General features: G+C 36.0%; 3 protein-coding genes across 8 annotated transcripts in view; 2 read left to right on the top strand and 1 right to left on the bottom strand.

Annotated features, from left to right (window-relative positions):
• The window catches only part of LOC144445541 (phosphatase and actin regulator 2-like), an 86,181-nt gene extending 79,278 nt beyond the window's left edge, over positions 1 to 6,903 (top strand). For all 6 annotated transcript variants that reach the window (XM_078135130.1, XM_078135135.1, XM_078135136.1 and 3 more), the window contains one exon: positions 257 to 6,903. In XM_078135130.1, coding sequence (XP_077991256.1) covers positions 257 to 272 — 16 coding nt within the window. In that variant the 3' untranslated portion in view covers positions 273 to 6,903. The remainder of the gene's footprint in view (positions 1 to 256) is intronic.
• Positions 6,904 to 10,918: 4,015 nt separating this feature from the next.
• On the bottom strand, positions 10,919 to 21,629 carry LOC144445506 (UDP-glucose 4-epimerase-like). Its single transcript, XM_078135092.1, has 9 exons — positions 21,556 to 21,629; positions 19,552 to 19,684; positions 18,034 to 18,152; positions 14,997 to 15,110; positions 14,389 to 14,565; positions 13,239 to 13,419; positions 12,085 to 12,248; positions 11,529 to 11,643; positions 10,919 to 11,331 (listed from the first exon to the last, which is right to left on the bottom strand). The coding sequence occupies exons 2-9, from the start codon at positions 19,676 to 19,678 to the stop codon at positions 11,267 to 11,269; spliced, it is 1,062 nt and encodes a 353-aa protein (XP_077991218.1). The 5' UTR covers positions 19,679 to 19,684; positions 21,556 to 21,629; the 3' UTR covers positions 10,919 to 11,266.
• A 317-nt stretch (positions 21,630 to 21,946) lies between these two features.
• Positions 21,947 to 27,683, top strand: part of LOC144445474 (replication termination factor 2-like) — a 7,880-nt gene continuing 2,143 nt past the window's right edge. Inside the window, exons 1-8 of the mRNA XM_078135037.1 lie at positions 21,947 to 22,123; positions 23,050 to 23,144; positions 23,922 to 24,003; positions 24,637 to 24,773; positions 25,092 to 25,170; positions 25,874 to 25,987; positions 26,464 to 26,530; positions 27,514 to 27,683. The exon at positions 27,514 to 27,683 is cut by the window's right edge and continues 2,143 nt beyond it. Of these exons, the coding sequence (XP_077991163.1) occupies positions 22,055 to 22,123; positions 23,050 to 23,144; positions 23,922 to 24,003; positions 24,637 to 24,773; positions 25,092 to 25,170; positions 25,874 to 25,987; positions 26,464 to 26,530; positions 27,514 to 27,683 (813 nt within the window). The 5' untranslated portion in view covers positions 21,947 to 22,054. The remainder of the gene's footprint in view (positions 22,124 to 23,049; positions 23,145 to 23,921; positions 24,004 to 24,636; positions 24,774 to 25,091; positions 25,171 to 25,873; positions 25,988 to 26,463; positions 26,531 to 27,513) is intronic.

Raw genomic sequence — 27,683 nt, forward strand, 5'->3', positions numbered from 1 at the left:
CAAGTTGGGTATCTAAGACATCTACCAGATGGAAGGAAATTAAATTCAGTAGTTAAAATATGATATATATATCTAAAATTGAACAAGCTTTCCTTTGTGATTTGTTGTAAAATTATCGATATCCAATTCTGAGAAGCATAACTTCCGATTCTATTACCTAAGATAACGGTTTGGCTAGTTTGAACAATGGAAATATTACTATGGGTACTTCAGAAATCTCATAATGATAACTTTTCCTTTTCTTTCTGATCCACAGGTTCCATCGACCGTGATGGTCGGCAGATCTTATTATTTGCAATTTACAATTATGCAGAAGAGAATATTTAATTTTGAACTGTATCCTGTATGTTTTTTGTTTGTTTTTCTCCTCCTTTATTTTACAAATAACGGCTGTCTGATAGCTGAGCAAGCTATGTTGTGGTTTTGACTATCTTGTACTTCTCCAGCTGATGTGTAACGTGAAATTCACACACACACAATGATATGTACATAGCCAGGGAGTCAATCAGTGGTCAATTATGTAAAAAAAACAAAACCAACACAACACTACCATTTGATGTAGGGTATAATTAGTTATTTTTCTTGTTCTGAGTTCCATGTACCTAAGTCTGTGTTCAACTTCATGTGTTGCCTTTCCAACATGTCTTGTAATCGGTATTCATTTTCTTAAAAATACTGATGTATGACTAAAATAAAGATTTCCCATCATTTTTGTGAACAGCGCCCTCTATCAAAATTTCTCACCCTAGTGAACAGCGCCCTCTATCAAAATTTCTCACCCTAGTGAACAGTGCCCTCTATTGGCGTGTATTGGTAAATATTTACTTGTGTCAAAGGTCTGTGTCTTTCTCATGACTCAATACTGCAAGTGTGATAGCCTGTACAAAAACATCTCTGTTATTGATCATCATTGTCCAAATTATATGACATTAGTTATGATTTGAAATTGTATGTTGTTGTATGGTTATAGACTTGGGGGCACTGTTTTATATAAAAGGGTAATACATGGTTGAACACGGATACTTCAAAATATGTACATGAGAACTCACAACTCAAGTGATATTTACAACAGTTGTATATTAACATCTACGGGATGCCTATCTCAAAATGTGACAGGGATGTCATTTCTTTCGGATATGGAACAATTGAGAGTATAGCTACTGTAGTGTCTACGCTTGTACCGTGATCAAGTCTTGGTGACGTCTTACCATCCTGTGTACAGTGATCTGGAAACAGGATTTGACAGTAACTTCAGTTTTAAGCTTCACAGAGGAGGAAATTTTAAGACGGCACACCTGTGTCACACCACAGTTTGACCTCAACTTTTCAACTTTTTATCTCACATTTACTGGGGAGGACTGTAGTTTTGCTCCTTGGAGAAAGACATTATCTGGAGAACAGTGCATGTCATGGAATTTGATCATGAACTTTCAACTTTAACCTTTCACCTGTCATCTCTAAGGAGTTTGTAACTTACAACAGAGAAAAAGATAAAGAAATTGTTGAGTAGAACTTGATCTTTCAACTTTAACCTTTCACCTATCTATCATCTCTGCCAAGGTTGTAATTTATAACACAGAATGGAATACAGAATTGTAGACAGGTTTCTGGTCCCTTATCAGCTTTGACAATATTAGGACCAGTAACGGCTAATTTATCCATGGTTGTAATTGGCTACGATTTCCTTGCATTCTGATTGGTCTGTGCCCCGGCCGGTAAATATTTTCAAATGGCAAAGCACTGATCTGATTGGCTTTTGGAAACAAATATGCCTGCCCACATAGTGGAGCTGTCAATTAAGTTTATCTGTGTATTTACTGTACACGTGTACTTTGCAGTAATCAATGCAAGACAAAATTCAACATACTTACTAAAACCGACTGAATGCCAAAAGTTAGTTTAGAATCCTGACAAAAAAAAATGGCAGCTGTTACCTGTCGTCATTCTCTAAGCCCTCTTGTCATGAGATAGGACCAGAATCTAGTCTAAAGGAATCGTTGCGTTTTGAGCTTGACCTCTCAACTTTAACCTTTCACCTGTTATCTTTATATGTCAAGTATGTATTCCTACATCTCAATGCTTACATGAATGGTTTGTAGTTTTTTTTAAAAAACTGATTTGTATCTTACTAAATTTAATCAGATTTTTTGCCCTTTCCTATGTATATGAGCTTTTTTGTGAGTCAATGTAAGACTTTTCACAGTGCTGTCAATCGTTTTAGGGGTCGCGGAGGTCAAAGTGCAAAGTTCAGACAAAATTTGCATATCATGAAGTTAGAGCTCAGAAACAGACAGCTGGAAAAGAAGTTTATCAATTCACCCCTTTTTTCGTGAAAATGAGACGGTCCATGAGACGGTCCATTCCTTAGGTCTTAGTAATACGGTGCCAAAAATTGAAATGCAGTAGGTGTGTGTTTGCGGAAACCATTCAGACGGTGTAACGTAAAACTTTACATAAATAGCTGAAATAGACAACATGTACTTTTCAAATTAGTGTAACAATTTAGTATTGCACAAATATTGCAATTCTGTTTAAAGCTACACGAGCTGTAACTGGAATGGGTTTTTTTTTGGAACTGTTTTGTCAGATTTAATAAGTTACTCGTAATATCGTACACCCTGTAGAATACTGAATCACCTGTGGGTAAACCTGTTTGTGTAGCTGTACATCTCATATATTCAATCAAAATGAATTTTGGGTCCACACCTAAAACTCAGTACCCCCCCCCAATGCGATCATAATTTCAACACATTACTGTAAAATTTAAACTTAAAATTGACCTCAAATGAACATGTACTAATTCCAGTTATTGGTATTTTAACAATTTTCAGTGAATGTGTTGTTACTTGTCTGTTGGAGAATATACTACCCCAGTTACAGCTAGAGCAGCTCTAAGACTTTGGGTGAAGGGGACAGCATAGCCTGCAGCTAGTAAAGATATTTGAAGTACTTTGTAAATCAAATACCACATTTTGTCACAATTTTAAAGTATTTACAAAAACTGAGGAAATTTAAAGGATGTCTTTCTGTGCTCTAATACTAAATAGCTGACAAAATGGTTGTTTTCATGAATAGCACACTCTAGTGGTAGAAGTTACCTATGATTACAGCTCTTGTTTTTACAATGAATAGCGCACTTTAGTGGTGAGTTAGCTATAGAGACAGGTCTTGTTATTAACTGGGGAAGGCATAACATTTTCATTTCATCAAATTAAATTTTCAGTCAAAATGGAAATGTTAAGTTTTGTGAATAATACAGTTGGGCCATAGCGCTTGACTTTAGTAACAAAACTTTGAGGGCGCTGTCATTTGGTTAAAGTTGTACCACTAGAGGGCACTATCCATTGTAAAGGTATACTTTAAAAGGTCACTGCACTTCAGGGTGCTCAAAGGTATATGTTGAATGGGGCAACACTGGAGGGCTCTCGATCTTCATTAGAATATTGCTATCATTGGAAGCATTGGCACTATTTTATCGCAGTGATCAATTATTTTGTTTTGAGCGGTGACTGTCATGCACAGCTCTTCATGGTATCTATCTCAAAAAAGTCTCATTTAAACATGTACAGATACGGTAGTGGTATGCAAAGAGCAAAAATGTAGAAATGTAGTCTTTATATGACATTTTTTTGTTTAAAATTCTACATGTTTAGAAAGGGTAGTAGTTCTAGTACATGTATGCCTGTAGAAATTGTCAATACAAATGAAAAGTCTCAATCATGCCAAAAAAAAGATTTTTTTTGTGTGAAAATGGAAATTTTTGACCATCTCATTACGTAGTCTTCCCAAAACCTGATGTCCTCAGGTCAGTTGGCATCACTCAAACATTGCAGTGTTCCCATGGCAACAGCATCGCAAAATAGCTAAAATGTGACTTCTGTGAAATTTACAGTACAGTTACCATGCTTACCATATACAGAATCAGCCATATGGATGAGGATTAGGTATTTATTTTGGATTTTTAATTTATAAACAATTTTATCACGGCTTCCGCCTTGAAAAATCAATGCGAAACAGAACACAGACCAAGTCTGTGTTTGTAACTCAGTCAATACTTTGAAAATAGTTTTAAAAAATTATAAAAAGTTTGTCATTGTACGCACAATAACAAACATTTCACGCATTTCTTAATATTTTGCAATTTATTGAGTTACAAACAAAGACTTGGCATATGTTGTTTCACATTTTTCAAGTTAAAAACCCATGATAAAATTGTTTTATAAATTAAAAATCAGAACTAAATACCCAATCCTCCATCCATATGAACACTTTTAGCATAACATATGCGATTCCTTTGTGATATGGGAAGTGTATGTTTACGTGATCACACCCTACTACCTTGTTATGTGATTTTTTTTTTTTTTATATATGACGAAATTGTAGTTTGGTGTTACATTTTTTGTCCTAATAAAAAATTTATAGAAAATGCAGAGAATGAACTTGGCCTTTATCTGGCTATCTGTGTATATAAGCAAAAAAAAATTGTTTTACAGTGAAATGAGTATGTAACCTTTAATGAGAACATATTTGTTCTATCTATTGCCTAGCACACTTTCTTTACTTGGGTTCTAAGTTAGACACCATGAGGATTTCACTTCTATTTGAGTAGGGTCTAGTACCTGTTTGATTAATACACTTGCCAGATTTAGTACCTGTTTGATTAATACATATATATGTAGCTGCTTGACTCATTTTCATCTCTTGTCGTACTTCAGTTGTTCTTTTCAATGCCATTTTTTATGGAATTGTCTGAAGGTGTGTGTGTGGTCCTTGTAAATGTAGAACAGTAAACACCAGATTGGCAATGCAGTGATCCAACCAATCATGTTAATATGTCATTTAAACACACCTGTAAAACCAGGTGTACAAAAAAAGCATCATCAGTACACATCTTGAGCACTTGGGTGTTTGTATGTGTACATCTGTGTAGCCCAGATGACCCAACCAACAAACATGAGAACACATCTTCACCACCCAGGTGTGAAAATGAATATCAATTGAGTACATCTGTGATATCCAGGTGAACCAACCAACCAACAAACATCACCACCCAGGTGTGAAAATGAATATCAATTGAGTTCATCTGTGATACCCAGGTGAACCAACCAACCAACAAACATCACCACCCAGGTGTGAAAATGAATATCAATTGAGTAAATCTGTGATACCCAGGTGAACCAACCAATCAGTGTAGACGGGTTATGATAACTGGTGTTGTGTGTACATTTCAATTCAGATGTGTTAAATTACTTTGAAAAGGACATCTGTAGATTGAAAGAGAGCGACATGTCAATTCACTATTTCAAACAAATACCCTATTTGACCTTTTCAATATGCTATGTATGACTTTAGCTGTTCTTGCCTTCAAAAATCAATTTATGTTTTGCTAGGATTTTTCCGCTTCAAGAAATATATTATGAAACTTTTCAAAAATGTATATGACCACTGGATTTTAGTCGGATTTTGTCATGTCAGAAATATTATGCTTAGTGAAACTTTATAGATTTTGAGCCGAGAGATGGAAATAAACAAGAAACAACTGAACACTTAAATTATATATAAAGAGTAAGGTACAGTTTACAATGCTATGTTGTTGGGTTTTAATGAACAGTGCCCTCTGTGGCCATAAATACCAACACTGAGGGCGCTGTTTACTTGGATATTACAATGCTGTGCAAGTTTTGTTGCATAGTAATAAACAGCGCCTTCAGTAGCCACCAATACCAAGGACACTGTTTATTGATGCTTACAGTCATATGTACTAACACTAAGGGCGCTGTCTATTGACATGGATTACTAACACAGAGGGCAGTCTTTTGCTCCCCTTAATTGCAATTCAGCTGTTGGATGAGTACATTATGGATAGCAGAATCTCACAGAATCAGATATGTGACATTAAAGTCAACTTTTACCAGAAAATGTCTCCAGATACTGATATGATAACTGAAAAGTTAGTACATGTACCAGAAAACTGATAAGAATGACATAAACAACTATACATAGGGGCCAATATTGCTAGGCAACTAGATTTACAACCAAGTTTAATAAATACCAAAATACTTCAACAAAACATTTATAGATAACAAAAATTGATACAACTTCTCTTCCAACATGGACATCTTTCAATTTAGTCTCATGCCAAGAGATGTATGTTTTATTGAAAGCTGCCTGACTCAGGATTTCACAACTAAATCCACAAAAAGAGGAAATTGTGCCCAGTTTTTCACCATAGGTTTGTCATCAATTTACTAGACATGGCGTTGTCATGGCTGTATTTAACGTACACCGAAAGATTCATCTTTGTGCTTACGTTAAGCACTGACTGCGAGGGTTTTTGCGGTGGTTACGTAAGTGCAAAATAACGATGGATCTTTCGGTTTATACAGCCGTCGATCTGATGACAGTTGACAGCATTGATATAACAAATTTGATGAAACCAAAAACAGGGGAGGGGGCAGTGATGAATAAAACAAAACCAGGAGGGGGTTTGTGTGATGGTCTCTAGTAGAGTACTACTAGAGGCCTAACATACCTGTCAACTGTATACACAGCTGTTTGTTTACTGGGCCAATTTTGGTGAAGTTTACTATAAAGACTTGTTATTGTATGATTTGTTGTATACAATTCTCTATGTAAAATGTTGGGGTCTATGTCTTCAACAAAGACTTGTTTATTCGGTAGTAAAAAAAAATCTGTTGCTGTTTTATAGACATTTTTGCTGTAAGTCTTTGAAGTACATGTGAGGTCAAAGGTCAAGGTTCAAAGTTCATCCAATGTTCATTGTACAAGAAAGTTGTCTAATCATGTAGATAATTGTAAACCCAGGCCAAACTAAAAAAAAAATGTGTGGTTCCAATAACCACTTTGTCCCTCGTAATATGGTATTTTAAAAGATGTAACACCCCCCCCCCCCAAAAAAAAAAAAAAATGATAAGGAAAATATTTTTACAAGATGTGGGAGAAATATTGTGATCTGCTTTACTTCAAAGGATTTAAAAAGAATTCATACAAAATTGTACAAAAAAAAAAATCTAACTAACCTAACAGAATTCTGTTATTGGAACCACTCATAATCTCTGTACTTTGGTCAAAATGAAAAAATGAAATTTCTGGAGATAACAAGCAGCATGTACTAAATTTTGTATTTGGGTCAAATCAAAATAATTTGATACAGAGAATGAATCACCACTCAGTAAAATGTCAGAAATTATATTCCCCTTCCGAGTAAGACAGTGAAACTAATATGAAATGTAATCACATCATCACAGAATGTGTCATATTCTTCCCCCCCCCCCCCACCCCTAAAAAAAAATTGTAATTTTTCTCTCAAAATTTCCGAGTTTTGTATATGTAGAATGGGGCCTACCAGTGGTCACAAATTGTCTTTTCCAAATTTTTATGAAGAAAAGAATAATATTGAATAATGCATTTCCATAGTAACAGAGTAATGTGGACTTTGATAATTTGGTTAAGATGTAGCAATGTTTGTATGTAGCTTTTCCTCAGGAAAATAAAAAAAACATGTAAAGTTGGTATAATAAAATGTATAGACAAACTTGAATATTTTGGGTTGAGTTTTATGTTTTGAGAGTTGTGGATGACTGCTAAGAATTGATAAAAAAAATACTGACAATGGTAATGTGTGTAACTGAACTTGAATGTCTGACATACACATGAAGTGAGAGAAACACTGCAAACTTGAAAACATCCCTACAGGATAATGGAACATCCCATGGACTTTAGCCAAGTAACTGTAACATTATGTAACCATACCTCCTAGACTTCCACAGTTATGGAAGGACTGCTTTGATAGAAAATTACTCTTTTGGACGTAACTTGAAAACAACTGATCGGATCACTTATCTTTGAACTATTTTTCATCCACTTCCAGACACCCAAAATGTTGCTGCCACCAAATCTCAAGGCAATTAATTAATTGGTCAGGCAGTTTTTGACTTTATAAATTATACACACACACACACACACATTTTGTGACAGCTATAGCCCTACTGAATTACAAGTTTGTTGAAACAAACTGAATTGCAGTTATAACATGAGCAGCCTGTTCACTGCTCTTTCAAGTTGCAACGTTGGCTGTCATACATTTGACCACTTGTGGCCAAAGCTTGGTCTGTAATTATCAATAAACTGGTTAATAACTTGTATGGGGGGGGGGGGGGGCACTCAACAGCCTGACTGATCACACTATGCAGTGCCTATAGACTGTAATATACGTTATGTTACTCTCCCTCACCTAGCTCTGGATATATACACTGCAGGGTTCCGACTCATCATCTCCATAGTAGAGGGGAGACGATGAGTCAGAACCCTGCAGTGTATACATCCAGAGCTATCCCTCACCCGCCTATTGAAAGGGATTCACTGGTGTGTGAGGGCGCCACATAATGGCATACCTTGCAGACCAGCAGTGCCTACAACCATGATGAATCAGACTCATTATTTAAATGAAGTCATTATGTAAATGAACATGTATTATCGAGATAATCACAGGAGTTAGCATGATTAGTGGAAGGGCATTTGATAATTTACATGTAACATACATGCACTCATATAAATTTAACATCCTGGAGTCCGATAATTTTAAGTTCTCGGGAAAAGCTTCGGACTATGAATGATATTAAAGAGATATGACAGCTAACCTTGTAAATCAAAAGTGCAGTGAACAGGCTAACACATTAGCAGAGAACTTCAAATTACTATTTCTTCTGTTCCACTTACTATGGTAATAATCTCGATATGAAAACTACCAAGCATCTACAATCAAATGAGTATACCGCCACCTACAGGCCAACTTTAACAAGTGATATACCTAGATCCAGATTTCCCCTACTACACCACTGAAAGATTTGTATGAAACTAGACCATGTAGAAACATCCCTATCAACTTTCATATCAATCTGTAAAGTAGTTTTTGAGTATTTTAAATCCAAACATCAAACTTTAGTCATAATTTGTATAACTCCAGTCTGATCCCTTTCACTGCAATATTAAATGAACTGTTCTTTCACATACATACATACATACATACATACATACATAGGTACGTACGTATGTACGTGTACGTACGTACGTACGTACATACATACATACACACACACACACACACACATATATACATACATACATACATACATACATACATACATGCATACATACACAATACATACATACATACACATAAATACATGCATACATACATACGTACATACATACATACATACATAAATGCATACATACACAATACATACATACATACATACATACATATGCATTCATACACATACATACATACATACATATGCATTCATACACATACATACATACATACATATGCATTCATACACATACATACACACATACATACACACATACATACATACATACACACACACACACACACACACACACACACACACACAAACCTCATTCCCTATAACACAATAGAACTGAACTCAATTCAGTTGTGCTAACAAAAAAAGTAGACCACAATATTGAATGTTGATATATACATGTATTTAGTTTATTTGTATTCAAGTATTACCTTATATAGTGGAATCTCCCTTATGTGACCTTATGTGACCTTAATAAAAGTATCAATGCTTAGAGTACAACTGACAGACCAGCTTAGTTTTCAAGAGGACAGCACAATGGCCAAGTCAAAGTTTTAGTAGTCTATGTGTCCTGGACTACTACTAATTTGGTAGTCTAGATACAATGTTTACTAGTCTATGTGTCCTGGACTACTACTAATTTGGTAGTCTAGATACAATGTTTAGTAGTCTATGTGTCCTGGACTACTACTAATTTGGTAGTCTAGATACAATGTTTAGTAGTCTATGTGTCCTGGACTACTACTAATTTGGTAGTCTAGATACAATGTTTAGTAGTCTATGTGTCCTGGACTACTACTAATTTGGTAGTCTAGATACAATGTTTAGTAATCTATGTGACCTGGACTACTGCTAATTTGGTAGTCTAGATACAATGTTTAGTAGTCTATGTGTCGTGGACTACTGCTAATTTGGTAGTCTAGATACAATGTTTAGTAGTCTATGTGTTGTGGACTTCTACTAATTTGGTAGTCTAGATACAATGTTTAATACACAGTACTGAAGTCACAACTACTGTAGCATTAAAATACCCTAATGTATATTTCAGTATCATGAAACGAAAGGGATCAAATTTTATGACATATTCAAATAAGAAACTCTGAGATAAAACTCAACATTTGATGGCTGGAATGGAAAACAAAGTTGATCAAAATCTATAAAAAAAAAGTTGACGGACATGATATGGGAACAAGAAACAAAATATTTGGAAGCAGACTAAGGGGTATAAAAAGGCACCCTAAGTAAATGGTTATTAAGTGTACTCGAACGTGGGAAATTACCATAGAAGCCATGGGCATGGGCATGTTCAGGTTAAAAAACTATTTCCAATCCTGTTAACAAGACTGTCCACAGCACTGGATCTGTGACTGCGATAGCTCTCATATACTACAAGAGTTAGCATAGTTACAGATTAGCATTGTGGACATACTAGGTAATGGATTGCAAATGTTTTTTATCCTGACAAACGATACTGGTGGTTCACTTCTTCTGACCGTACCAGCTGAAATGCTGCATAAATGATTGGAACACAACAGCTGGTAATTATTACTGGACTCTTTTATTGAAAATGACTCCTAATTTTCATTTTTAACTCACCGTGTATATATCACATGAATGCAGTGAAATTCTTTTTAAAAAGTCAACTTTTTTTTCAATTCAGAGATTCAACTAAGTAATATTGTCACCCAGAATTGAAGACTTGTAATTACATTTTTGACACCATGAGTTATCATGTGGATCAGCCTCTCTCTAAAACCATTCTGAGTGATGATCCCCCCCCCCCCCCCCTTGTTTTGAAAAAAAGAATTTGTGCTGAGAATTTCTCCTACCGGTTTTCTTTATGCAGACAAATACACACATAACTAGCTGATAACAAAAGCTTGGGTAACTGAGACTGGAAGAAGTGCACCACCAGTGGTGAGTTTTGGAAATGGAGACTGTTAGAAGCAAAATCCCCCCCCCCCCCATGAGTCGTGTACCTGAGACAATATGTCTAACTAGACTAGCTGTGTCCCTGTATTGCCAAAAGATGAAATATCAAAACAAATATTGACTTTGAGTTGTCCACAATGGAGTCAGATAATGATGATGGATAGTTTTTTTTGGTGGTTATATGTTGAAATGCCGTCTTCTCCTCATACGTTGTTGTCACTATTGAAACCTTTTGGATTCATCTTCTGCCAACGCCATAAATCTTCACCTACAATCAAGTCAAATCAAATCATATCAAATCAACTCATTTCAGAATCAATTCATGACGTTTTCACTAACGGTAACAGGCACTTAGGAGTCAACGACATCTTGATGTTTTCTCTGAAATTATACGTGATGTAGGTGGAATGGTATTCTGAATGAATGAATGAATGAATGAATGAAGAGTTCAAAGGTCAGACTTACACATTTCATCCAGTCCCCTGTCTGCTCTCCATCCAAGTTCTTTTTCAGCCAATGTGGGGTCAGCATAGCACGAACCAATGTCACCGCTCCTCTTCTCCACTATTTTGTACGGTATCTGTCCAAAAAACAATGCAATTTACATCAAAACAAATCATTTGTTGAAGTTGAAAACCCAGACTTTACAGATTAAACAGCCTGCAATGAAAACTGATCAAACTGCAAAAATTGAATGGACTTAAAAATTCTGACAGACATACACAGTTCTTAGGGTCGAACCTCAAAACACATTTCACTCTACATTCTTGACATATCAATAGATCTAACCTATCAAAATATATCAGCTTCTCAAACAGCGCCCTCAACACATCTAGTCAATCTCCCAATCCAGTGCTTCCCAGAGACCTTTGACCCCCCAGTGTAACATTAGTGTGCTACACAGACTATCAAAATAGCACCCTCAAATTCTGAGTAACCAAATCACTGAAGCAACAGCTCTGAACAAACTTTTAGTTTGCAAAAACAGCGCCCTCAACATTTCAAAGAAGTGGATGCTCACCTTTTTGCCAGAAGCCTTTTCTAATCCTTTCACCATTTCTAAGACTGAAAATCCCCGTCCTGTGCCTAAATTGTAGATTTTAAAGTGACAGTCTTTTTCCAGTTTTTTCAGTGCAGCGATGTGACCACAGGCAATGTCTACCACATGTATGTAATCCCGTACCCCTACAGTGAAAGGAAGACACTACTTTTAGTATTTCAGCTATCCTAAACTACTATTTGGATTTGTGGAATTTTTTGCCTGTCCATCTCATCTTGGAGGATAAAGTGGAAATTCAGCAAATCACAAATGTCAGATAGTTGAAATAGCATAGTAGTATTAGTCCTACAAGTCTACAGGTAGACTACAGTTAGGATAGCTGAAATAGTGCAGTAGCGTTAGTCCTTAAAGTCTACAGGTAGGCTACAGTTAGGATATCAGAAATAGTGTAGTAGTGACTGTGTTAGTCCTTCAAGTCTACAGGTAGGCTACAGTTAGGATATCAGAAATAGTGTAGTAGTGACTGTGTTAGTCCTTCAAGTCTACAGGTAGGCTACAGTTAGGATAGCTGAAATAGTGTAGTAGCATTAGTCCTTCAAGTCTACAGGTATAAGGCTACAGTTAGGATAGCTGAAATAGTGTAGTAGTGTTAGTCCTACAAGTCTACAGGTATGCTATGTGCAGTAGGGACAAACTGAGTGACATTCTTCTTGTGTCATAGTTGGCAATGGTTGCACTAAAGTGCTACCCAATGATAAAATGCAATGGTTTAGACAATGACAATCCAATCTAGTAGACTATGTTAACTGTGATTTGATTGGTTAAAATGGTGATGATGAATTAAATAGTATATAAAGTACGCAAAGACAAAGTAAAAATAAAAAAATAATCATAAAACTGTGAACATGTAAAGACAGTTTCAAGCCAAGTCCAAACTATACAATTTGCATTTATATCTGTTTTCATCTGCAATAAAATAAGTACCAAATCGGCGGTTAATGGCCAACCAGGAGACAAAATTTAGCTTGTTAAATTGTTGGGTGACCCAATGTCAGTGTTTGTTGTCATCGTGAATAGAAATCCCTGACATAGCATACTTTAAGATAAAACTTGGTTAGATGTTTACCAAAGTTTCTGTACCTTATCTCTTGCATATAAAGTCCACAACTACTTACCTGTGCCATCTGGTGTATCGTAATCATTACCAAACACTTTAAGTTCATTTCTCCTTCCCACTGCTACCTGCGCTACAAACGGCATCAAGTTATTTGGTATTCCCTGTGGATCTTCCCCAATCAATCCGGATTTATGTGACCCGACCGGATTGAAGTACCTTAGTAGGAGTACATTCCAGTCCTGAATGGAATAGAACAGATTATCACATATGTACCAGAGATTACTTGCACTGGTGCACTCGCATACTAGTGATATTATTACATATGTACCAGAGATTACTTGCACTGGTGCACTCGCATACTAGTGATATTATAACATATGTTACCAGAGATTACTTGCGCTGGTGTACTCGCATACTAGTGATATTATTACATATGTTACCAGAGATTATTTGCACCACTGCACTTGCATACCTGTACTCGTGGTATATGGATTGCAGTGCAATACGAAAAACATTATTGTACCTGTATGCAAATGATATGTAAATGAGAATGCGACCATTTGTTCTACATGAAACCACGTGATTGCATAGTGTTATTTTTACAGAAATTTGTTGTTCTGGATAAATATATGTAATAATAACAGAACCCGATGACATGTGATTTCCAGTGTGGGTAACTCAGAGTTATTTGTACTTGTGCTTACACTGTGACTGTGTTTTCTGCTGCATTTTCCCTCATTACGGATGCAAACAATTTTTATGACACCCAACTTGCTGGCTCACCGAGTCGGGAGAGTCGCACTTGAACCGCTAATGCAAATATCCGTCACGTTGATAATACAGCAGAATTTACTTCAAGGAGGAATATTTCACTGGAAATCCAAGCTCTTATCTCTTCAAACTTTGCTAGAGGGAAGCTTTCTTCTAGTTTTTTGGAAATGATACAAGAAATTTGGGAGTAAACTGTCTTGTGTTTGAGGAAATTGACAATCTTTCATTTTCCCCATAGAGTTATAAACACAGTTTTGGGCAGCCATATTGGATCCTGCACTGACTCAATTTTGCTAACAAATTGATCTTGATTTTTTTTAGGGGCATTTCATGCTAATCTATCAATGCACAACCCCCCACCCCCCCACCACTAAAAATCAGCCCCACTAACCACTCAACCATCACAATTTCACATGTGATCCTAAAGCAATACTTACTGGTTCCGCTTTACTAAGATCTTCTAGGATATTTTCAATAAAATACTTTGTTCTGCCGTAAGCGTTGGTACAGGCGCCAACAGGATGTTTCTCATCCAATGGTAGATATTGTGGTGCTCCATACACAGTTGCTGAACTAGAAAACACAATGTTATGTACTTTTTGTTCTTTCATAACCTGTGTAATTGAAGAAAAAAGAAGAAGAGAATTTTGGTAAGAATGCAAAACAGTATATAATACATGGAAATCAAGTGTAAATAAGTTGGTGTTTGCATGTCTGGGGATATCCTTGGTCATACTAATGTAACGTGTGGAAGGAAGAGCTTCACCAATTCCTGCGTACGTACATACATTGCATATATACACACGTAACTAGTAATCAACATCTGCACTCTCACTGGCCGAGATGATCTGTCGAATGTCAACTCATGTGATTCTAATTCTGAATCTGAATCTGATTCTTGAGGAGTGACTGTGTTTCTGATTCTGATTCTGAATCTGATTCTTCCCCTAAAGGTGCAACGATTGTGATTCTCCCCTAAAGGAGCGACTACTGTAATTCTGATTCTGATTCTGAATCCGATTCTCCTACAAATTATTCTACTTACCTCTAGTAGATTTATTGTGCCGCCAACATTGACTTTATAATACGCCAATGGTATTTCCATTGACTCTCCTACCGCCTTCAACCCTGCTAGATGTATTACTGCATAGAAATTAAACTGAAAATCAAACAAAAACAGTTTCAGATTAGTATTGCAAAATCTATCCAATTGTGATACTTCACTTGTTGATAATTCATCAAGTGTCTAATAGTACTATCTAACATTGAAACCTTCCACTTAGATATTAGATATCAAGATTTTACAACCCCAAAACGATTTTTTGTGCAAAATTTTTGGTGTAGTGTTTTAGACTGAAAAAAAATTCAATTTTAAACTTGACATCAATCAGGAACACCACACATGTGATTGACCATGTGAGTACAATGTTCATGCAGGGGGTTTCAATTGCCATGGAAACATTGTTCAGTAGAGTCACAACACTCATCTTACAACATGGTAGAATTAATCCAACACACACCAGGGCTTCAATTCTGACCACAGATATATGACGTACGCCTTTTTCTGGTGAATTTCTATATTTGCAGACCTGTGCCTGCTCTGGTAAGGGGTATGCACCCAATATTGCTAACCCCAGACCCCATTTTAGACCCATTTTGACCAAAACTCAATACCTCATTTTAGACCATTACAGGTTTTAAGACGATCTCACATTTTAGACCTAACTATATTTGCAGTAGTTCTATTATTAAGGAAATACGAGATTGCATAATGTAATTTTCACTCTTGGATTTTTCCCTCAGGAGGAACATTTCAGAGACAATTAATTAAATAGCACAGTTATGATTTGATAAAGGAAGATTTTTAGACCAACCAAATTGAAATAATATGCATGGACTCTTCAGCTAAAAAAAAAGACCCCATTTTAGACCACAGCGCTAGAAAACACACCCCACAGGGCGGTACATACGATATAGTCATTTGAGAGGGCTTTTTCGAGTAGTTTGACATTTAGTCAAGTATTGCCTCCTTCAGATTACACAATTTCACTTTTATTTGACAAGTCAATCGACAGACGTTTTAAGTTTCCTTCTCAATAGACGTTTTAAGTTCTCTACTTGACCTTTGACCTTTGTAAAGTCATTTTTTTTTGTTCTCTACCAGTAGGCATCTTGACGACAACATTAACAGACATTCAAAATTTATGAGAACAGTAAAATTACTCCAACTGTTCAGAATTGACAGAAAACTACACAGGTTTCATTTCAAATAATTTAACCTTTCACCCCTGATGACTTTCAAGTGAGCTGATCCTGAATAGGAAACTTGGCAGGCCAAACCAAGTCATCTATAGTAAACATTTAGGGGTATTACATGTAAACTCAAATTTTCGAGTTCTACAGAAATTCTCAAATGGGGATTTCTGTTAAACTGCATATTAAGTAAAATCTACTCCAGTTAACAAACATTTACTGGTATTTCTCCCCTAAATTCACTGTACACAATAAATTTTGTAATGCACATCCACTGCTTTAAAAACATGTTTTTATGAATGACTACAGTACCCGAGTTCCAATAGTGTTCACACATCGGAGCTCCTCCCAAGAATCAAAATACAAGTTATAAAATCGATGCAAGTTTATCAGATTTCTCCCCTCTTTTACTGGGGTTCTGCAGTAACGTTCTGATACAAGATTAATATGGAAATCTCCGCAAGTTTTTCCAGGTTTCTCCCTTCTCTATTTTACTGGGGTTCTCCACCAATATTATATAAATCGATGCAAATTTTAGAGGACTTTCTCTCCTCTGTGTACAAGGTTTCACAACATTTTTAGCAAAATACTTCTTACATAACCAGGAAGTGTCAACACATGACCCTTTGGTAGACTCAGATAAGGTGTTGATGTTCTTGATATGAAGAGCGTTTTAATACCGAGGTCAACATTTCATAAAACATTTTTCATTTTATTATATATATAATAAAGGCCCCCTTCAGATTGGATAAAATTCTAAGCATGCAAATCAATTGTGTGTATGAGCTAAAGAAAGAGCTAATCCAGAACGAAAGAATAATCCTATGTAACCCTAATGACTTCACTACATAATTCTGATACAATAATCCATTTGGTTTAAAGGACCACTTTGGATTAGGATTAAGGTGTAGGTGTGAAGAACAGTTGCTTTGCAACGATAGAAAAAGTTTGGCCTAGAACAAAACAATGATTTCAATCTCATGTAACCTTTTATTCAGATAAAACTAATGTTATGACCCAGGATTAAAACATAGCCCTTTAAGAAGTAAAGTAAAAAAATAGTGGCAATGGCGTTGTAACACAACTGTACATTTAAAAAATACCGCCAATGGCATTGTAACACAACTGTACATTTAAAAAATACCGCCAATGGCGTTGTGACACAACTGTACATTTAAAAAATACCACCAATGACGTTGTACCACAACTGTACATTTTTAAAAAAATGTTTATCCACATGCCAATTGATGCTAGATATATGTGTTCTGAATGACTATCAAGTTGCCTATCCAACCCTGATGTTATCTTTGCAATATACATATAAGTGATCATTTGTTGCTATGGGCAATAATCTGCTTTGCCCAACTAGTGTACAAACAAATATCCCCTTGGGAGAAAGAGTTACAATCAAAAAACAGCTGAGTATACAAAAAAACACTGTCTGATTTTTTAGTAACATTGTTGGATTTTATTATCTGACATGACAATAATCTACCAACATTGCTACATTTTGTCCACATAAGTCACCATTATTTTATAAGATTGTAGCCAAATTATATACATTGTAACAATATATACTTCTTCAGGCATGTCAATTGACTACAATGTAACAATTTGTATTCTAATTTTCATCAAGCCAGACAATATATACTAATGTTAGTGGGATATTTGGTGAGTCAGACAACAAAAATGTAGCAACATTAGTAAGAATTTTGTTAAGCCAGGTGACATTTTGTTTCCACTCTCCTGGTTTTCACTGTAGAAGAAATTCCATCGAACACAATATTGTGTAGTAGTATGAAGAGTGACAACTGGTCAAAATATCTTACCTTTGAAAATAAATCTTGAAGAGCTTTTTTATCTAAAATATCAACTTCAAAAAATTGGACCTCTGTTTCAGTAATTTTTTCTATTCGTATGATAATTTCAGGTTTGTCTCCATTTCCGCCTAGAATGAAACGATGAAATAAAACAATTCATGACACGTATACATATTGAAATTTGAGATGAAAAATTGATTGATGATGCACTTATTCCAATGTAAATATTTGTTTGTTGTAAGTAGACACACAAAAACATTATGTTAATAATACAATATATTGAAACTGTGAAGTTTGCAGGTATAAAAAAAAAGTATGCAGGTATGTGTCCTATAAAACCATATTTTCTCACTTCATGTCATTGACCAACAAAACGAAAGGGTCTGGTTTACACATTTTTTAAGGTTCTGTAAAGTTTCACATAAAAAATGTACAGGTACATGACTACTAATTTTAGAATGATGCATTGTGTTCAGTCCCCTGTCACGTCCAAAATTTGCCATGGTGGCGCTCTACTTCCTGTCTGTGTGTACATTGGGGGTATACATGGTATAGGTTACTCAGTTAATCATAGAGCACTGCTGCTTTCCTGGATGTCTGAACAATATGAAAAACATCCCTGATTTACACTTCTATAGAATATATGGAACATAGCTCTTAAGAAATGATACTATGAGGTGATGACACCCCTAATGTAAGCGAGGGCGCTGTATTCTCAATTTCCTGTTTGCAGTCTGGAATGGCCTAGTAGTGGTTACAAAATGTATATGTTCACACCACTAAATTTGGAATGTTCATATTACTAATTGTGGCCTTTCAAAGTGACACTAGCTGTAACTGGAATTTTATTTTTTCGATCAGACAACCAATATAGTCTGAAAATTGTTGAAATACCAATAATTAGTAGAAAATAGTTCCGGGGACGATACCAGTTGCCAGCTCTGGTACGGGTGTGTGGCCAGTGTTGGAAACCCCAGGCCCCATTTTAGACCCACTTTGACCAAAAATCAATACCCCATTTTAGACCATTACAGGTTTTCAAAAGATGAAAGTTTAGATTTAAATACATTTTCCTTAGAAGGCAACATTTTGGGGCAATTAATGACAGTATTAATTTGGTGAAGGACAATGGACCACATTTTAGACCAAGCAAAATTGAAAATAATGCAAAGTGGACCCTGTTTTAGACTCTTCAGCTCGAAAAAAAACCCAGACCCCATTTTAGACCAAAGGGCTAGAAAACGTACCCCAAAGGGCGGCACATAATATATAGTCAAATAAGGAGAATAGCTCCCTGCGGAAAAAGTACAGCAACAGCTTGCAATTGAGACTTTCATGTACTGCCAAAAATCAATATATAATTGGATTTATATTTACCATGTATTATGTGTAATACTAAACAAATTCATTTACTACCAGCTGATTCAACACTGGTTAGGGTGTACAATATTATCAGAATGTCATCGAACAAAAAAGTTTTGAAAATACGGTCCAGTTGCACCTAGTGTAGCTTTATTGAACGCTTACCTTTGACTGCATTGGCAAAGTTGTCTATAACCACAGGTTGGTATCCAGAATTAATTAATTCTATCACAACATGACTACCAATGTAACCAGCACCCCCAGTCACTAATATACACTTCTTGTCTGACATTGTCACCTGGCAGGAAAAAAATTAAAGTCAAGGATGTAAACGGTGGATCGACAGGACTAGAATTACAGAACTGCTTTCAAGTTAGGGGGTTTGATAGGTCAGTTTGACATCAAACAGGATTTGACCCCACTGACATGATGAACAAATCTGATTTGTAATGTCAAACATAGGTGGTCCACTTTTCTACCTGAGGACCCCATGGACAGTACAAGAATGAAACAATTACATCCAAGTTAGGGGGTTAGGTCAAGGATGAGTTTAGTTTATATCAATTTGACCCTGGGTAGTGTTACAAAAAAAATACAATTTATATGCATGTACCAGTAATATAAATTGCATAAATGTGAACAACAATTGATAATACCCTGCAGTATACATGGCAAACATCTGGTTATTGTGTATTTACTTTTATGTACAATATACTATTTAATATGATAATTCATTAATATTTGTCATCTGCTAAAAATTATAACGATTCTGTGAAGATGATGATGGTAAAATGCTTTAAATACAAGATACATTCTCATTCTAATTATGATATTTAATACACATATCTATCAAAAACTTAATGATTACTGACTGTGAACAATAGTGCCATTCTACTAGTGTCAACGTGGCATAAACATTTCAATGAACAACCTACTTCGAATGGGTGCAGGTTTGATAAGCATGTAATACTAAAAGCGTTGCTATGCGTGTGTGTAATGGCGGCACAGCTGATTTGAGATTTGAGATATTATACTAGGTTTATTGACACTATAATAACGGATTTAACAGTTTATAGGATTATCAGATCATAATTCATATTTGTATACGACACGTGAATTATAAACGTCTGTCCGACTGTGGCTTGAATCCACACAACTGTACGATGATCTACGTGGCATACAAGTCGTAATGTAAACGTCGTTAACGCCCACTCGCGATCGCAAGTACTTGAAGGGTTTCCCCCAACACAACTTTCAGGTAAAGTTTAACTCATACCTGCCGATTTCGATTATCGATGCCAACAGATGTTGATAATTACCCCGGTATTTTATCCATCCGTGTCACCTTTTAGTAAAATATGCTCAAAAAGTAAGTGAAACGTGTAGTAATACGTATTAAATAAAAACTTCTTGCCAAGGCCACGACACATAAAAAGTCAGTCAGACTTTAGGAACACGTTACACTTTTTGTCTCAGCTTGAGGATAAAAACCACAAAAGGGCTATACACATCGTCTAAATGGCTAAAACCATTACTTGTGCTGCAAACCATAGCAAAGGTTTACGTGTGTAAAAATCTATACAAATTACAATGACATACAATGCCGGGTGTGTCCAGTTTACCACTTCTCCAAACATAACAAGGTGTACAAATTATGACCGTGTGAAATATCGAATAACAATCGATTCTCAGAATAACGCGAAACTGTTCCTGTGGTCTAGATTAAAATTCAAATGTCCAAGTGGACAACATAAGTGAAATAATCCATTCCAATCACAATGTCATAAATTATTTCATTTTATTCTCTACTTATAACTGGTAATGTACACCGCATAACCATACAGCACGTGAACTTGCATAACTTAAGATACATACTCGGCTGACAGAGAGGGCAATCTGGACGCGACTGAACACAGTAAGTGTTCCGCTTTTTAACCGTTTCAAATTTGTTATTGGGAGCGTGATCTCCCCATCATGCGTACACTACGTACACCTACACTTCTAGTCTAGACTACAGACTCGACTATGGACACGAACCTAGGCGACGGAACACGCGCTGTTTAGCGTAAATGTTAAATTAAGTACTCCTTTGACCAAAAAAAACCCCTGAATTATCTTAAATCACACACAGTGACATCGAAGCGATAAGGTATATATACACACACTCACCTTACAGTTTCACGTGTACTTCATTCACAAACAGCTGAACGCGTTTGAGGACACGTTAGAATGCATACCGGAAGTCGACTTTATATAGTCTGCCCTCTCTGGCATCACTAAAACTTCTTTCGTTCATGTCCTGTCATGATATTCATCTACAGGTAAGTGCCAGTGACTCTGGTAAACATTCGCGATAACTTTGTGAAAATTTGGATATGAAATTAAACTAAAACCTTTTTAAAGATGAAGAAATATTTTAAAGAAGGTCATTCATGGCTATTATTTATATCTTGTACAAAATATTGACTTAACACAAGCTTTAGTGTGCACACCTCTTATTCAGACCTCCCATTTCCATTTGGTTTCTTCCACTTGACCAGTCACGCGAGAGTTCATTGATCTCGTCAAATCATTGGGAAACATAAATAGTACGACGTCTTGGACGAGTTCTTGCCGAGTTTTGCTGTATTTTACCATTCCAAAAACTCTTTGAATTATAGTAACCATCATGGGTTGTGACGGAGGAACGATTCCAACTCGCGATGAGCTTGTACGGCTGAAGAAGAAGCCAGAACAGGTTAGTAGCATAGTTTATTTCCGTGTGTAACCACCACACAAACATTCGAGGAAGTGAAATTTATGCTTTGTGTACATTTGTAGCCAGCTTGATCACTTATTCCACGGGAATTAGAAGTGTACTTTAAGTTCAGTCTCTAATTTGAATATAAGTAGATATATGTACGAATAGAAGCCTTGAACTTAAAGGACCCAGTGATCGTTTGCCGTTGAATGATGTGATGTCCCAAATATTGTTTCTGTCAAGAGTTCGAATAAATTTGAAACCCTCACCCCCATACAGAAGGGAATTATATAATATGTTTTCAACAGAGATTGTCAACAGCAAATAGTTTAAAATTTATGAACAATTAGAAATACTTTTTGACCTAAAACAATTTTACAACACTTATTTCACATTAAAATGAATGTTTCAAAACAAGTTCAGCAATCAATCTCACAATTTTTTTTCAATTTTTTTTTTTTCAAAATCGTAATCATTACCGTATTGTCAACCTAGATGCTTGGAATGAGAAGTGTTCTGTAAATTAATCATCTTTGCACCAAGACACTAACAAGTTTTAAGACGAATAGTGACAAACCCATATGTTACTATTCTATTTTCCAGCTGAAAGACTAAGAATTGAGTAATTATGTCTGTACAAGCTTGATTATGAAAAGTCTGAAAGTTTTGATTCATACTTTGAATACCATAGAACCATAGATTGTATGATGTGTACGTGTCTTGTCGCTCCACCCTCACTGGCATGAAAGGGGTTCACCAATGTATGAGGGCGACCTATCATGGCGTACCTTACCGAACCAATGACAATAGACTTAAAATTACCAGAACAAGTAATGTTCTGTTTTCTGGTTTCAAATGAACAACTTGACATTTTGATCAACTTTTGGTATAAAATTTGTGATATATTTTCCTCACTTACACAGAAAGACAAAGATATGGAGTTGGCTGCCAAGTGGTGTCTATGTGCTATAAGTCAAGAACCACTGACCCAACCCATTGTTGCATGTGAACTTGGAAGGTAAGACCATTATAGCTTGGGTATGAATTGAAATGTATCGCACTACACCCTATATAGAGATCAGAAACAGCCAGAATATTTACTCAATGTGATATGCATTATGTATATGTCTATAAACTATATAGTATATTATGTACCTGTAAACTATGAACACCAACGTCTATCCTCACAGTTATTACAGGTACCAGCAATTACTTGCATTGGTGCATGTGGCATACTAGTGGTATTTGCAGTTGCACTGCACATACTGAAAGTATTATTGCATACCTATATGCAAATGAATACATGTGCTCAAAGTCCTGTAAACATTAGTAATTTTACACACTATACTGTGTAATTTGCATAAAATGTGCATATATTTTCATAAATATGCATTCAGTATATTATACACTAGCTACTCAAATGATCCAGCACATTTTACTTTATTTGTATTTTAATAGCCTGGCCTGGGCTACTTTAGTTTAGTAGTAAAATATGTACAATATACATTAAACTCCACAAGTAAGTGACTATTTCTACAAATATACAGGCTGCTTTCAAAATTCTTCCTACAACAGGACTCCTGTAAGTGCCACTGCCAAGAGGTTTTTCACTGGTTTCTGTTCATAGACTGGCTCTGCTCATAAAAGTATGGCCACAGAGAACATTGCAAATACTCATATCATTGTGCACACAATACTTGCACTAACTCATCGTTGGTGTTCTGACAGATAATGGCGAGTGTCTATTATCTCTTCAGTTATAATTATTTCAAAACTTAAAATTTGCATTTTTCAGACTGTACAACAAAGAGTCAGTTTTGGAATACTTGCTGGATAAGTCAACTAGTGAGAATGCACAACACATCAGGAATTTGAAGGTGAGTACAGATTGTGTGTGTGTGTGTGTGTGTGTGTGTGTGTACATGTATATGTGTATGTCTGTTTATGTAATAGTATATATGCGTATATGTGGGTAGGTGTGTGTGTGTATTATTGTATGTACATGTGTGTGTGTTTCTGTTTGTGTATGAACGTGTATATGTGTGTGTATGTTTATGTAATAGTACGTACACATATATATATATGTGTGTGTGTTTGTGTGTCTGTTTATGTATGATTCTGAATGTGTGTATGTGTGTGTCTATGTTTATGTAATAGTACGTACATATATATGTGTGTGTGTGTGTGTATTATTGTGTGTACATGTGTGTGTGTGTGTGTGTGTGTATGTATGTGTGTTCACATTGTATGTGAAAATATATGGTAAGTATAAAACTATAAAGGGTTGTTGCGCCATGCCAAATGTAGTAGTTGTAAAACAATTTGAGAGTAGTGTGGGAAGCCATGTAAAAACTAACATTATTTTTAGACTGTTCTGTTTTTCATAGTAACACCAATAAAGTGCAAGTATCTTTACACAAAAACGATATTCAATCTCTTTACCATATTGTAAAATTTAATTCTATTTTCCATGGATAAACTTACTGACAAGGGTGTTGTTCTTGTTGAAGGACGTGAAAGTGCTGAATTTGACAGACAACCCAGCATTTGAAGATACAGGTGCAGATAAAGGGGGTGTATACATCGACAGACAGAAGTCACGCTATATCTGTCCAGTCAGTGGTCTAGAGATGAATGGCAGACACAGGTGGGTATAAAATGGGTGTACATTGACAGACAGAAACCACATACCAAAAATGCAAATACTTCCTCTTTGTCAAACTTTATGAGCACTATTGTTGGACAAACACGTCACAATTTATTACTAAAATTTACAAAAGCTGTTGGCTTGCAACACAGCAAAAGGTTTCACAGTTTGAACAAAAAAGAAATTTTAACTTATAAGTTATCCTGATCAGTGTCTCGATTGGTTTAATCTTGAACACTCAACAGATAATGACTGTTAGTCAGTGCTACCAAGTTTTTGTGTGAGGAATAATTTTTTTTAACTGTTTAATTCTTACAGATTCTGTTACCTGATTAAATGTGGGTGTGTATTCTCAGAAAGAGCTATGAAAGAAGTGAAATCAGATGTCTGTCACAAAGTAAGTAGAACAACCAACACTTGAATAAAGTGACGTGTGTAGAGTTTATCATGTTTTGCTCAACTTAAAGTTATCTGTGTACAAACAAATACCCAACTGATAGAGAGAGGAGTTATGATCCATTTCCCATTGGATTACAATTTGGGTGAGAAAGCAGTTGTCTGGCAGAGCTATAGAAAAAAAGTTGGGCCTTAACAGAAGAATGACTTACTATAATGTAATCTTTATGACTCCACTGATAAGAAAACATTTATGTGAGAACCTTGGATTGAAACCCTATTTTTAGGGGTATGTGTGAACGGACACAGTTTTTGTGCTTTTGTAACGTGGAAGGCCCAGCTTTCTAAGTTTGTGTAAATCTGTCTTTAAAAATATATTTGTGTAGAAGACAGAAACACTTCAATGTCGTGTTTTTCTTTGGTAAGCCTACAAGATGGGGAGTCTGGTAGAAACCTTTCAATATATTTTGTCAAGAATTTGGGTTTAGAAGCAACTGTGGGAACTTGGGCAAATTTACAGTAAGATATCTTTCAAACCCATCTGTATCTATTTTGAGTTTCTAAGGAACAAAAAAAAATCTATTTATAGTTCTAGCTTGTCATTACATTGTCAGTTATTTATGCTACAGTCAATAACCAACGACACGATGGATATTTAAGCATAACATAGTCTAACTTGTTTTATCTCCTACGTACTCTTACAGTGTGGAGCAGCTTACACACAGGGTGATGACGTTATTCTTAATGGCACAGATGAAGAAATAGACGGTTTAATAGACAGAATGGAAGAAAGGAGAGCAAAGGCAAAAGCAGAGAAGGTACGATTTCATTCAAAGTTAATACAATCATGGATACATAACATTTTAGTCAGCTTTAGTTCAAGGAATGGAGAATCTGGTAAAATTTAAACTCTTACTGGACCTTAAAAGGGATCCAAGAAGTTGAGGTATTTTTGTTAATTTTTAGTTCGGGGAGTCACTTCATAATTTTACATAACTTGCATTAAACTTAGTTGAACTTGTTCCCCATCCATTGTCCAGTGAAGTTTCTTTCCTTGGACATGTATTTACCTCATTAGAGTCAGCAGACATGCATATGTAAATAGCAGAACATGAATATTCATGATTCTTTTACTTGGAGGTAATAAGCACTCAGGAATCATCTTAAATATTTCTGTTTTGCCGTATCTTTGCTGACTCCCATGAGTCAATGGGTGTCCATGGCAAAGACCTCAAGTGAATACTAAACAGAGAAGTATAGATAACTAGAGTGTAACCTGTTTCTACTATTTCAGAAAGCAAAGAAGGCAGCCAAACACAAACTATCAGCTGATGAACCAAGTACATCAACAGCTTCACAAGGTAAGACACTTATTTTGTATGCATAGATAAAGAACATGTATTAGAAATAATTGTCTTTTTGAGATCTGTCACATTTAAGTTTCTGTTAAAATCGGAAATGTATCCTTTGGACTGTCTCAATTGATGTAACAAGTTAGGTTGAAAACTAGGGTTGTCGTCCCCACAACTTGAAGGGTATTCATTTATACAAAAGACTTGAAGTTGGTCACATTGGTTGTCTTAATTGAATTAAAAGATTTATGTTGCTGACATGCCACCAGCATGTGTCAACAAATTGAAGGGTTAATGCCTGCACCAGCCCAATGTTAAGGCCAGGCTAGCTCAGTGCTAACACCAGTCTGGCACTAACATCCTGCCAACGTGAGTTAGCAACTGGAAAGGTTAATACCTACACCAGCCCAATGTATGATAACTCCAGCCTAGCTCAGTGCTAACACCAGGCTGGCACATAACATTCACCAGTATGTGCTAGCAGCTGAAAGGATTGCCAGTCCCAGCCCTATGTTAACACCAGACTAGCTTAGTGCATACACTGGGCTGGCACCTAACCCGGTATGTGTTAGCAGCTGGAAGAGTTAATGCCATTCCCACTTTTAGCACCTGTGCTGGCATTAACCCTTTACATTCTAACACATGTTGGTGAGCGTTAGTGCCAACCAAGTGTTAGCACACAGCTAGTCTGACGTTAATACTGGGTGGTGCTGCCAACCCTTTCAGCTGATAACACATGCTGTTGTGAGGTGTTAGTGCCAGCCTGGTGTTAGCACTCAGCTAGCCAGGTGTTAGACATTGGACTTGTACTGCCTGCACAAGTCCTATGTTAACACCTGGCTAGCTAAGTGCTAACACTTGGTTGGTACTAACACCTCACCAGCATGTGTTAGCAACTGGAAGGATCTGCACCAGTCCGATGTATTTTCTGTTTATCGGCCATTTAAATATTACAATACAGAAATAAATAGTTGTCATATTTTGATTCACAGACACACCAAGTACCTCAAGTGGACCTAATCCCAGTAAAATAGCCAGGAAAGATGAAGGAGCAAGCACTTCCAGGGACAAATCAAGGAAAGGAACAAAATCCAACACAGAACCAAGCACTTCTAAAGGAATCACAAATGGTAGTAGTAAACTGAGCAACGGTCATTCCAAC

Source organism: Glandiceps talaboti, chromosome 14 (genome assembly GCF_964340395.1).
Source record: "Glandiceps talaboti chromosome 14, keGlaTala1.1, whole genome shotgun sequence".
Taxonomy (NCBI): domain Eukaryota; kingdom Metazoa; phylum Hemichordata; class Enteropneusta; family Spengelidae; genus Glandiceps; species Glandiceps talaboti.